Source organism: Triplophysa rosa, linkage group LG21 (genome assembly GCF_024868665.1).
Source record: "Triplophysa rosa linkage group LG21, Trosa_1v2, whole genome shotgun sequence".
In the NCBI taxonomy this organism is placed as follows: Eukaryota; Metazoa; Chordata; class Actinopteri; order Cypriniformes; family Nemacheilidae; genus Triplophysa; species Triplophysa rosa.
The window spans coordinates 3167292-3180775 of NC_079910.1; the positions used below are offsets into that span (position 1 = coordinate 3167292).

Below are 13484 nucleotides of genomic sequence, written 5' to 3' on the forward strand. Positions count from 1 at the left end.
TTTATTAAAATGTAGCACTTGGCCTATCTTTCTCAATCAAAAGGAAAAAATGAAAAATACATCATGTTAAAGAAGTTAAAGATGTTGCAAATACGGTTTCATGTTATTTTTCAAGTACACATTTTCCACATTTTTGCTCAGATCTAACACAGAAGCTGTAGCTGATGTCGGAGACACACGTTACATCACAGTCGTGAACGTGCAGCATCAGCCGTCATGCGTGAGTTGACCGGGCAAGATGGGAAATATGACTAAACCAGCAGAGAATGTGATCAAACTCATAACCCAAAGGTTTTCCCTTTCCCCAAACGTTCTCCGCGGGACATGATACATGATTCCATTTCCATATCAAAGGTCCAGCTCAAACACAAATGTTGCAGTTGGAAAACTAAAATGTTTTAATGCTCTAACCCAGACGGCCAAACTCAGGAGATGGAAAGCGCTGCGTGAAGATTGGAAAAAGCGCGTTCCTTTTGCTCGAATGGAACTGCAAATTCTGTCGCCTGGAACGAGGAGTTTCCTTTTTCTCCAGCTCGTGGCGTATTCATTTACTCATTCATGATTGAGTTGCATAAGAGTGCTGTAACAGTGAAGGAATGTACATCTGTTAGACGACGCTGTCTTGGTCCCCTAAAACATACAAGGCTTCCAGATCGCTGTCTGTCTGCAGTAATCTTCCACTACCCCCCCTCCATTGGTCAATTTAAAGGGATGCTCACATCTTCCTATGCATCATACTGGATCTCACGTCACGTGTTGAAGTCTAATGGAACAATTTTGTGTGGTTTTATATAAGAATGATCAATTATACGCTATTTGTGTGTTGTATTTCGGATGCTAACCATCATACACCAGCAGTGTGTAGAGATTTACGCAGAGGTCAGTAGGATATACTTCATTCATCTGAATGTTTAAACAAGTGTGAAATATCCAGAATTGTCTGACATAAACTTTACAACAGCGTTTAGTCAAAGGCGTGTGTAGTCGATTTCGGCATCCCAGAATTGAGCGTTCTCAATTGGGCACTTGAAGAAGTTTTCTTGAAACATGTAACGCATAGGATCGCTTTTATTTGATGTAACCTTGCACCTCGGGTTAAACGGAAAGTGTTTTATGAAAAGAATTGAGGAATGAAAGCAGAATTATAAGCAAATATCAAGTTATGATTGGAGCACATTTAAACCTCGAAAAGGCTAAAATATCGTTTTTGTAATAAATGGAGCGCATTTCATTATTTGTTGTCTACATTAAATAACATTGCCCTTTCAATATCACAGCCATCCAAGTAAAGCAAGTCAAATAAACATAGAAACTTTGGGGATTAGAAGGGGAAAAAATTCATAAATAAACCACGCAACATGTTCCATGCCGTTTTCAAGGTGTCCGAGTATAAACTAAGTTTTTCTCCCCAAACCCGTAATCTAGGTCCAGTTTTTCTGAATACGGACTGTATTGAATGCCAGTTGGGTCAGCAGTGAATTTCCATTGGGACATTAGCAAAAAGATCCATTCATGACATACCTGGACGTCTTTTCGAAAGCATATTGACTGCTGTAATGTCTGGTTGAAAATGCTATAAGCTTTTTTATTTATGAAGTATACTATATTTTACATATTATTTATCATGTCTGGAACAAATACAGTGACCCCAAAAAGTATTCGGACACCTAATTCAACTGTAATTTTACAGAATTTTACTGTTAATTATTTTTACAGATTTATTTTACAGAATTTTGGGGTTTTTTCACGTACCGTCAAATTACAGAAAAATACTGCAAATTTACAGGAAAAACAGGAAAAACATTGGACAGGAAAACTGTTATTTTATGGTATATTTCTGTCGCCCCAGCTGCCAGAAAATACTGTAAATGTATGAATGTTATTGCGAGAGACAAAAAAACAACAAATGCTAACTTTTCTTTTAACTTTATTTTTATACACCTGGTCCTAAATGTCATTTTAAGTGTCATTTTTTTTAACATCATCATTCATAACAGATCGAACTAAATGGTTTGTTTATTTTCAATTCAATTCAATTCAATTTTATTTATATAGCGCTTTTCACAATGTGCATTGTTCCAAAGCAGCTTTACAGGAGCAAATAAGAAAAACAGAAAGGTAAAACACAGCACAGTGCATGGTGTTTATAGACTAAGCAAGATCATTATAATAAATAATATCTAATAAATAAATGAATAAATAAATAAATAAATAAATGCAGTCTCCCGGTGAGCAAGCCAACACTGCACTGCTCTGCTGTGGCGAGGAACCCAAACTCCATGAATAATGGAGAAAAAAAAAACCTTTTGTGTGACATTCCTACATTTTATTTGAATATTGTCCAAATACATCTCCAGACATTTGAATGACTACATTCTATATCGAAAAGAGCTGTAAAGTTGACTGGAGTACACCAGGTTTCATAAACTTGTAGGCTATTTCAGTTTAAGGATCCCCGTGCCTTCAAAAGCCTGCTGTGTGCGCCTTCTGTCTTTCATGCATATCCTTGAACATGGCTCCTGTTTTCATTTTTCTACGCCCTCCTCCCCTTAACTGTGATTTCGTCGAGCTCACAATGAAGTTCTTGTGCGCCACTGTCTGAAAGCAGCCGCAGAAATGCCTTGGCGCAGAGGCTGGAGACGTCATGGATTCCTCTGCAGGAAAGCCCTGAGTCTCCGAGATGGATCCACTCCAGGTTTCCATGGCAGAGCGCACAAACAGGAGGAAACACTGTGGGAATCCCGTTATTTTACAGCATTGGACCATTATAAACACCCAGCGCCGGGGAAGGAAGCCGTTCTTGATACTCAAGTCAATGCTCAGAGCAGTCAAAGAAGTTCACAGCACACACAGCTGTAGTACCAGATCACTCTTTTTTCGTGACGGAGTATTTTCTTCTTTTATCACCTCTCCATTCGGAAGTTTTTTTGACGCTTCTGTTTGCTATGAGCTTTAAGGAAAAGCTATTTTTTGATTGTTGAATTTATTTCTTGTATATTTTCCAAATGTTTAGAGAGACCTGGAGACTGATGCATTACCACACCATGAGGTCGATGGATCAAGGTATGGATGGCGGGTGCTGAAGTGTTGTGAATTTCTGGTAATCAATAATTTGATTTTCAACGCTTTTTTATGACAAAGCTGTTAAAGATTTGTATGCTCATTCTTGCTTATTAAGTCATATTTAATGCAATAACCCAGTGTGTACAGTAATAATGGACAGAAAAATAATTGATTTCTGTACAGTATATTACAGTATAAGAATTACATCATCAGGGCACGCTCAGTTACAGCCAACCTGACATTCATGTAACTAATATTACATTGATGAAAACTTTAACCACACTTCTGTGTACTCATCTTATTATGAATGAACGAACATTTTTTTGCATTTTAATGGATTTTTATTCCTAGTTATATACAATTCAGACTCTTTGGCTATTCATAGATCATGCTGTAATGGAAAACCCAGGTAATGTTTCATAACCCTATATACTGCCACTATGCAGACATCAAGACTTTTTTTTACATTTTGGGCTGTAAGACTTCTGGGTCTTGAAACATTCTGGGTATAAGATTGTGGATCTCAACCGTGTTCTAAATATAGTGTCAGAAAAGCAATTTGCTATAGATAGATAGATAGATAGATAGATAGATAGATAGATAGATAGATAGATAGATAGATAGATAGATAGACAGACAGACAGACAGACAGACAGACAGACAGACAGACAGATGATAGATAGATAGATAGATAGATAGATAGATAGATAGATAGATAGATAGATAGATAGATAGATAGATAGATAGATAGATAGATAGATAGATAGATAGATAGATAGATAGATAGATAGATAGATAGATAGATAGATAGATAGATAGATAGATAGATAGATTTTGTCATAACTACTACCTGTCAACAGGAGGCGTGTGTCATCAATTTATAGTCTAACCTTTAAATGAACCCGCTGTACGCGAGCAACGCGACACAACAAAACGCGCGTACACACGCGTCGCGTCCCCGCTGTTCTTTTACCTGTGATTGTATACTGTATGTTCTGTTGCGTCAGACGGACACCTTAGGACATTGCGACGCGTCATAAACTTAGCGAGTTAATATCAGTTCAACTTTTAAAACGCGTTTAAATGCGCACCCATACATTTGAACCCAAATACGCGTCCTTCGCGCGTCTTTTTACTTAGCCTGCTGAGAGCTGTAATGCTGTCGCGTCGCTGGCGATGCAAATGGGGGTGTGAGTGAAGTTAAAGGCGGAAGTTAAAGTTGTCACGAGCATCTGTCGCTCGATATCATTCATGCGTTTGGACGCGCTCGCTCGGACCCCGGACGGCTCTCGACGCGTTTATGAAGTTGTTCTGGTGCGCATAAATCACATTGAGACAGATGAGCTCGTTTTACGGAGATAAAGCGGCGTTGGGGCTGGCAGAGGAGCTGAGTCAGGTGAACTGCCAGGATGAGCTGGAGTTTGCCGATCTCTTTGAATATGGATTTTCTGCGGGACATCAAGGTTTGTTTTTATTAAACTTGCGTAAGAGGCGCGCTGAAGGTTATAATGTTGCAGTTTAACTTCCTGTGGTGTTTGGATAGTGGAGGGCAAACTGCATAATATCATTTGACTATTGAAAACAATGCGTTCTATCACTTTAAGTTATAGCCTAGATACTGTAACTTATCTTATAACTTGCAACTAACATCCTCTGTTTTATTAAGAAGGTATAGGCCTATTTCAGATATGTCTGTCAAATACAGTTTCTAAAGTTTGCATCTTACCTCGCAATGATTCTCCACAAAATGGTTGAACTTTGTGGCAAGGACCATATTGCCTCACCCAAAGATTTTAACATTTATGTTGTAAATAGTTTTTTTAACATGCTGTATCTGCCTCATATAAGCTTATCTATGCCTCTGTAGTGCATTTTGCGCTTTCCCAACACGCAATTCACATTTGTTCATACTCATTTCTTAGAATCAAAGAGCTTGAAAACTAATTGTGTTTGTTTCTAATAATTTAGTGTTGTTTTGTAGTTCGTAGCATGCACGGTATAGTATGGAAATATTCTGTGTATTGATGTACTTCATTTGCTAAAATGAGCAGTGTACTACAAAGCATGCAACATGGAATACTATATCCCAAAATGCAATGTAAATAAACATGTTTAATTATGAAATGAATGTTGCTTATTGGTTTAAACATACAGTGGTCATTTGGCAAAACTTCTGTTGCGTCTCATACTATTTGAAATATAGTAAGCAGCATGCATAGTATACTGCACACTGTGCACAGTCATACGCTAGTATTCTGATCCTAACACAACCCATTACTTCACCTCGCAAATCTCTTTGGATTGACCTTTTGGGCGTGCTCACCTACTTTGTTTCTGTATCCTTTTGTTATTGTTTGTTTGTCTAGATGAGCCAAGCATCTCCTCACACAAAGACCTCAACTCTCCTCCCGGCCTTTCCTATCACCTGGAGGAAGCCCCGCCTTACGGCATCAAGCCTTGTGTGCCCACCTACCTGGAGGTCGGCGCTGAGGGTCTCTCTGGTTTCGAGCAACTGGACGCAAAAAGCTACCTGGAGCAGGTCGGGACCAACAGCCACGCCCTGAGCCCCAGGATCGAAATTACCCCTTCCCGTGAGCACTATAGTCATGGTCGAGAATCCCTCCAGCACCATCTTGTGAACACCAGCCCCAGTCCTGGGCTCACCGTGCCGGGTCACGATCCCTTAGCTTACCGAGAGCCACAGTGCCTGAGTCCCGCCAGCAGCAACTCATCCACCTCCTGGCACTCGGAGAACCTCTCGCCCTGGGCGTCGCCCTGCGTATCGCCCAGCAACAGTCAGGCAGCGGGGGAACTTTGCCCGCGACTCCAGGGCGTCCATACGGGATCTCCTCGTACGAGTCCGGGAACCTCCCCCCATACCATCCTGGCTGAGGACGGCTCCGTTGGGCCGCGCTCTCCTTCGCCTAGGCCCGGGTCACGTTCCACCTCCCCCCTATGCAAACGCACCTACGAGATGTACAGGAACCCCAACCTGGTGCCAGGGTCCCGCTCGCGGAGCCCGTCACCGCACAGTGGCCACGATGAGCATCACGGTGGCCATTATGGTCTGAACAACCTGTCCGGTGGCCTGAATGGGTTCGGAGTCGGGCAGGTTAGCTCCATTCCTCCTAAAATTGTGAAGACCAGTCAGCAGGCCTATCCTCTGTACACGGAGAACCACACTGAGAGCTACCTGGTGTCCTGTGACCAGGACGTAAAAACCAAACCTGGTTCTGAACCTTTCTTTGTAATTCCACAAATCTGGCCTAAACAGCTGGTGCCTGGGATATGCAGGTAAATGTCATTCGCAAGATTTTATTCTACAAAACTACCTGCTTTTTAATGCCATAAATCAGATAGGTGCATCAAAGGAACGTGATAATGGTCTGTCATCTCTTCCAGCATCCCTGTGACGTCTCTGCCTCCTCTGGAGTGGCCGCTACCCAAACGCACCGATCAGTACGAGCTGCACATCGAGGTTCAGCCCAAACCCCACCACAGAGCCCATTACGAAACCGAGGGCAGCAGAGGGGCGGTTAAAGCCCCCACTGGAAGTCACCCGGTGGTCCAGGTAGGCGTGGCTTTCTTACAGTCTAATCTGGTTAGGCTTGCGTGTGAAGGTATTTCCCGATCGGCAGGGCTATAAAAATGGCCGGCTGTGACATTGTCTGAGCTGTTCTCCATCCTTGTAGAAATTAACAAGCTATTGATTAGTAGTATTTGACAAGGCAGAGGTCACTTTTACTATTGCTTAGACTTAGATTTAGGGTTTTTCCATCTAGTTTGTGCCATGATCGCGAAAAGTACCCAAGATCTGGCGTCATGTTAAAAATACGTGTGATACTAACAAGCCAACAATTTTCAACTGGCAGATGATAAAACTAATAAAAAAATCTCAAACCGTGCACACTTAAATTAAGGGTAAGCATTAAGATGTTTCTGGGGCACTTTATATCATGAAGACTTGGGCTAGTAAACCACCTAGCAACCATTTAGAACAAAAGAAAAAAATTAAACTAAATTTCTGCCATAGTAACTGTAAATGAAAAAAACTAATATTTATTGAATTTATTTATTATAATAATGAATGGTATTATTCATATTATTATTTAAAAAATGTGTTACATTTATTTATAATGATAATAAATGCTATTAATAATATTATTTAAAATATTTATTGCGTTTACTTGTTATAATACTACATTTTATTTCTATTATTATAAAAATATTTATTGCATTTATTTATTATAATAATTAGTGGTATTATTATGATTGTTTATATTATATTTTAAAATATCTATTGCATTTATTCATTTATTATAATAATAATAATAATAAGTGGTATTACTATGATTATTTATAGTATTATATTATACATATTTTTTGAAGGTTTATTAAAAGAGGGTATTTTTTTGTCCGCAGAAAGAAGCAAGACACTTACTGTACTTACTAAAGTCTCAGTTGGCTGTCCGTTTCATTTTAATGTTGTTTTTGGGGAACCGCTGAAATATCGGCGAGATCTCAAAACAAGAGTTTGCTCAGTCTATCATTTCGTGAATGTTACTGTTGTTTGATTTGCGTTGTGGTCGCATTAAACCCTTCAGGAAGTTGTTTTCACCGAGAGATTTTACAGACGCTGTAATGGCAGCTGTTTTGTGTAGACTCATGATATTCCTCTGTTTGTTTACCACTTGAAGTTTGATGTTTCCCGGGCTACAGTTTCTGTGAAAGCCCTGGTGTTCTTTTTCGCTCGCTCAGTGTAAACCTTCTTTATTGGTCCTTCCTGCCAGCGTCCTTCCGATGTCATCTCTCTGCTATAGATCGCAGACTAGCTTGGCAAAGCCAAAACGTTTAATGCTTTCCATTCCCTGGCGTTCGCTGTGGCCAGCGCAGCCCCTCTCTGGCCGTGGAGCTACTCGGGACCGGGAAAAATGTCCCGCTCCTTCCTCTACTTTTCTTTTCCGATCTCATGAATGACTCACCGGTTGCCATGGCAATCAGGTTCTCAGATGGCGCATGGAAACGGCCCTGTTTACACAGTTCGTGAGGCCCAGCTCTTGTACCTGATTCACTCACCTGCGTCTTAAAGAGACACAGCAGACATTTAGAGGTTTCATGAACAAAGGTGATATTCATAACGGTTTGCGAAAGAATGCAAAATGATAATGCGTTAAAGGGAAAGTTAACCCTAAAATGAACATTTTATCAGCTTTACTCTCGTGTGATTCTGCAGAACAGAGAAATGTAGAAAAAAATTGGTAACCTAACAGCATTGGCCCCCATTGACTTCCATTGTATGGACACAAAACCACGGAGACATTTCTTAAAACATCTTTTTTTGAATTGCACAGAAGAAAGACTAGTTATATTAGGTTTTAAAACTGAAAATGATATAAACAATATACATGTTTAATATTCTTTTTGGGATAAAGCACCATTGCAACTTCTAAAAATGAGTAGTCATGTTTTACTTTACATAAAAACAAATCTGACCATGTTATTGCAAACAATATTGTGACATCTCAATATTGTTTATTTCAGTAATTTTTAAATATTGCGCAGCCCTAGCTTGCTGTGCTTTTGACCTGGGTGTAAATTTAGCTGCATCTTCATGCTTTGTGGTTTCTGCACGCTTCCTTCCCATGTGTACATTTTGCTTTTTTCGAGTGTGCATCTATTTGTTACTTGCATTTCTGCATGTAATCGAACAGCTGTAATGCTTTTTTGTGGACCTTTTGCTGCTATGCACAGTACATTGTTAAAAAGCCCATGCAATAACAAAAAATAATTTTGTAACATTCAGTCCAATTTTTGTCAGTCTACTACAAAAAGTAAAAAGCCAGTATTTAAAATATCTTTCAAATAATCCAGTCTTTCAAAGACACCTGTCAGTCACTTAAGCCCGTGGTATACTTCTTTTTTTTAAGTGTACGTGAACGTACGCATGCAGCCGAACGCACAGCCTTGCAAAGTATACTTCCTTCAAATTATACGCGTACACACGGGTTTTGACGCATGCGCATTACGACATATTGCAATACCTCTCCAGGCCTACAGTCATAGATATAAATAACTAGATGCCGCATTCAATGCTCCAGGCACGTAGACGTGTCTGCCATCTTGGAACGGTCCACTGACGTCACTCACAGTTAAATAAAATGCCCCAACACTGCGCTGCGCAGCCATGGCTGTGAAAACCACAGGGATTTAAATTCCCGAAAAATGGGATAACCTTTCATTGTTGTCATGTGTTAGTGTAGCAGATATAATGTTTGAGTTTACACAACAATAAATATGTTTTCATAATCATACACAGTCAGCTTAATTTTGAGTGTTAACGGACCGGCTCGCACCGTTCCAATATGGCGGACGACCTACGTATAGCGGCCCGTAGTAACAGATGCTAATGCGGCATCTAGTTATTTATATCTATGCCTACGGTGGTCAGGTTTTCTTCTACTACCTTAAATCGACGCTGCCAGGACACTGTTACCTCCTGGTGGTTAAACTAATTACTGCAAGGAATGGAATGCGCTACCTACAAATTTCGGCTGTGTGCGTACAGTACACGCATACTATTCTGATGACGGAATTTGCATCGTGTGCACTGTACGCTGTCTTTAGCGTACGCTTAAAAAGGAACTATACTTTGGGCTTTATCCTGTACATACATCTGTGAACTTTTTGTCCAATCAGACGCTCTCTAGAAGGAGAATGCCCCGCCCCCTAATTCCATGTGCCATTGCCAAGTAAAAAAGTTGCAGCTTCAGTACCAGTTAAAGATGATTTGGTTACTTTGAGTTTAAAATCCTGATTTATCACTACTGTGCCCTTGAGCGAGACTTTCATCTCCATGTTAAAGGGGTCATATGACACGGCTAAAACGAATATTATGGTTTGTTTTAGATGTAATGCAATGTGTATACACAATTTAAGGTTCAAAAGCGCTGTATTTTCCACATACCGTGCATGTTTGTATCTCCTCTCTGCTCCGCCTCTCTGAAACACACAGATTTTTTACAAAGCTCATCGCTCGGAAAAGCGAGGTGTGCTATGATTGGCCAGTTAACCAATGCGTAGTGATTGGTGGAATACTACAAGTGTGTGACGGAAATGTAACGCCTCTTATCATATTTGGAACATCAGGTTCCTCTTCAATTGTACAGACAGGTACCCCCACCTTACTTGCGTTTACATTTGGGCGGTCTTAGTCAAATCATACCACGAACTGATGTAGATTTGTCGGGGTGTGGTTACACGAGGCGTTTCAGGCAGGTCTGGGTGAGCATTCGCTTTTAGATCAAATGCATCTTTTGTTCCCACACTTTAATTTTTGCAATTTTACGTGTCTAATACATGCATGGGCAACTTATAACACACCAAAGACACAGAAAAGCATGTATTCGCGCCATATGACCCCTTTAAGGAACGACCCCTACAATGTGTTTAAAGTAACTTGGTTGTATGTAAATGTTAAGCTAAATGGATCTAGTAGCCTCGTGGCCATCATATCCCATCAACTTTAAGGTTTTAATGCACAGTCTCTCTTCAAATTCCCTAAAGTCTCTTTCATGATTCTGATGGCGTAGAAAAGAGCTAGCTTGATAATCCTTGTTTGGTTTTTCAGCATATATATCCCATCTACAACACCACGACAAGGCCGTAGTTGTTTTTCTCATTGGCCATGCCGTGCTTTGCATATGAAAATGTGATCCATTTGCATCTGTGTCGAGCAGGATTTGAATTATTAACCTTCATCGCAGGAATGCAGACAGAAAAGTAAGATAAATGCAAGCAATTTCGTGTTCATCTACATACACAAATGCCCTGTTTAAGCTTTAATTTTCACTTTCGTTGCGCCGGGGCTTTTGTGATAAACCACATTTTCAGTGTGGATATCCCTCAGGGTTTAATTCCCTTAATGCCACACGAAACGCGTTCAGGGTTTGTACTGAAATTGAAATGTATCTTCCACGATCAATCAGTTGGCGCTGAAAGGTCCCATAGGCCACAGACCCCGCCACGTGAGTGACTGATGGGTTTCCGGTTGCATCTGAGAGACGAATCGGTGAAGAGAAAATGTTTGCAGACCCTGAGCCTGACTGCACACGCCCTGCTGGCCTGTTTTCAAGGTTTCTGGAGATGCTAATGTTTCCAGCGGCGTGTCTACTTTAAGTGCCCAACCAGGAAAGTTGCTAAAATGGTTGTTTTGGTAGCACACCTCGCCTCGTTTTAAACTGTACAAACCTTGTTCTCCATTTAGGGGAGAGGAAAGTCAGACTATCTCTGAATATTGTGATTACTTGTATATTTTGTTATATTCTGTCTAGTAAAAAATTGTGGATGCTAGGGGGTTGCTAAGGCGTTGCTAAGGTGGTTGTTTTATTGTTTGTTCACTGATACAAACAAAAAGAGCCCACTGATAAACCTGTGATATTCTGATATCTTATTATGGCTCAGTTTTGTCATTTAATGTACTGTAAGTCAATAAATATTTTTCTTCTCTTAACAAGACATGTTATGTACATAACAGAAGCATAAAGCCAACTGATGCAGTCCGAAACTTTTAGAATTTAAAAACACACAACTGCAGGTTATTTTATGCATTTTTCTTTATGTGGGTTAAAGTGAATTTGATCAAACTGACATTACCTGCAAAATTTTCTTTGTTTATTTTAAACCACAAAAGTAGCGTCGCAGCTGGACTATCCTTTTTTTATCAAAATTGTACTGTTTCAGAACATGAAAAGTCACAAATAACGAATCGGATAAACTATATATTACAGATGCCATGAAAACTGTCCATCTTAAATCTCTTTTTTTATGTGTATAGCTCCGTGGATACAGGGGCAAGGAACCTCTGGGCCTTCAGATCTTTATTGGCACGGCGGACGAGCGGATCCTGAAGCCTCATGCTTTCTACCAGGTCCATCGCATTACCGGCAAAACCGTCACCACCACCAGCTACGAGAAGATCATAAACGGCACCAAAGTCCTGGAAATCCCTTTAGAGCCAAAGAATAACATGAAAGCAATGTGAGTAAAACTTATTAAATTAAGTATTTTATTCTACAATTGCAGATAGCAGATGCTTTTGTGTAAAAAAAGTTTAATTTTGCAGATTGTTTTTTGTAAAATACTGAAGCATCTCAAAGAGACTTGAATATAAGACAGAATGCTAGAAGAGGGGGAGAGAGAGGATTTCAATCTTAGATTTATTCAGCTATTCACATAACACGCACTCAAAAAAAGGATATGTTCAACTTGATTCACTTTTTTATGTCAACAGGTTCCACATAACTGGATTACGTTGAATTTAAGTAACATTATCTATTTCAGTAAACTTAAGATACTTACATAAAGTTAATGCAATGTTGTTTAGTTGAGCAGATTAAGAGTCTTGTTTTTGTTTTTAATCAATAATCAAATTTATATTTGACATTAAACCAATATAAAAAAAACAATTTTATTGATTAGGTTTTTCAATGAAGGCATTCAAGAACATTTTTTTATTTTATACATCTTTAACAATAATCAGACCAAAACTATCATTTGTCTTCAATATGAAGATATTGAGTTAAGAGAACTGAACGGAAATTAAAATGTAAAAATGTAACCGCCCACTACCTAACCAAAGGCAATGCTTTTCTGAACAATGGTAACCACAAAACTCATAAATATAACAAACTCTTCAAAACCTTAAAGATAAATGAACATTAAACAATAACAAGTTTTTCTTTTTACTGAAAAATGCATAAAATAACACTTATTTAAGAAAATAACTCTCAAAATGCAGTCATACGCTAAGCATGCTGGGAAATATAAGTCCTCTGCCCAATTGTAACTATTTTATGTTAACACAACACAATTACTTTGTGTTGTCCCAACATGAATGGATTCAGTTATATGACTAAACATAAAAAATCATGTTGTGATCCAAAAGTTGTGTTGATTTACAGTAACTTAAGTAAATTGAGTAAATTGGACAAGCAGCAAAAATCGTTTTTTTCAGTGCATGTTCCTCATGTGTTTTAAACATTTAATGCTGTGAGGTTTTTAATTATACGTCTGTACGCGCACAGAATCGATTGTGCCGGAATTCTGAAGCTCCGGAATGCTGACATCGAGCTGCGCAAGGGGGAGACGGATATTGGCCGGAAAAACACCCGCGTTCGACTGGTGTTCCGTGTTCACATCCCGCAGCAAGGAGGCCAAACTGTGTCGCTCCAGCTGGCTTCGCATCCCATCGAGTGCTGTGAGTACATTCAGAGATAATATGTTCCTGTAGCTGGTTGAGCATTGCATTCGCCACACAAGGTTGTGAGTTTGATTGCCAGGTAAATATACTAATCAAATAAAACTGTATACCCTTGAATGCATTGTAATTAGCTTCGGATAAAAGTGTCTGTCAAATGCATAGA

The 13484-nt window shown here is 39.5% G+C and overlaps 1 protein-coding gene across 3 annotated transcripts in view; it reads left to right on the plus strand.

Annotated features, from left to right (window-relative positions):
• Positions 1 to 2631: 2631 nt before the first annotated feature.
• Positions 2632 to 13484, plus strand: part of nfatc2a (nuclear factor of activated T cells 2a) — a 30909-nt gene continuing 20056 nt past the window's right edge. Inside the window, exons 1-5 of one of the 3 annotated variants that reach the window (XM_057319867.1) lie at positions 2632 to 3063; positions 5430 to 6357; positions 6466 to 6634; positions 11897 to 12099; positions 13146 to 13318. In XM_057319867.1, coding sequence (XP_057175850.1) covers positions 3006 to 3063; positions 5430 to 6357; positions 6466 to 6634; positions 11897 to 12099; positions 13146 to 13318 — 1531 coding nt within the window. In that variant the 5' untranslated portion in view covers positions 2632 to 3005. Of the gene's footprint in view, positions 3064 to 4028; positions 4527 to 5429; positions 6358 to 6465; positions 6635 to 11896; positions 12100 to 13145; positions 13319 to 13484 lie in introns of those variants that run through there. The other 2 variants (XM_057319866.1, XM_057319865.1) reach the window with 2 other exon arrangements.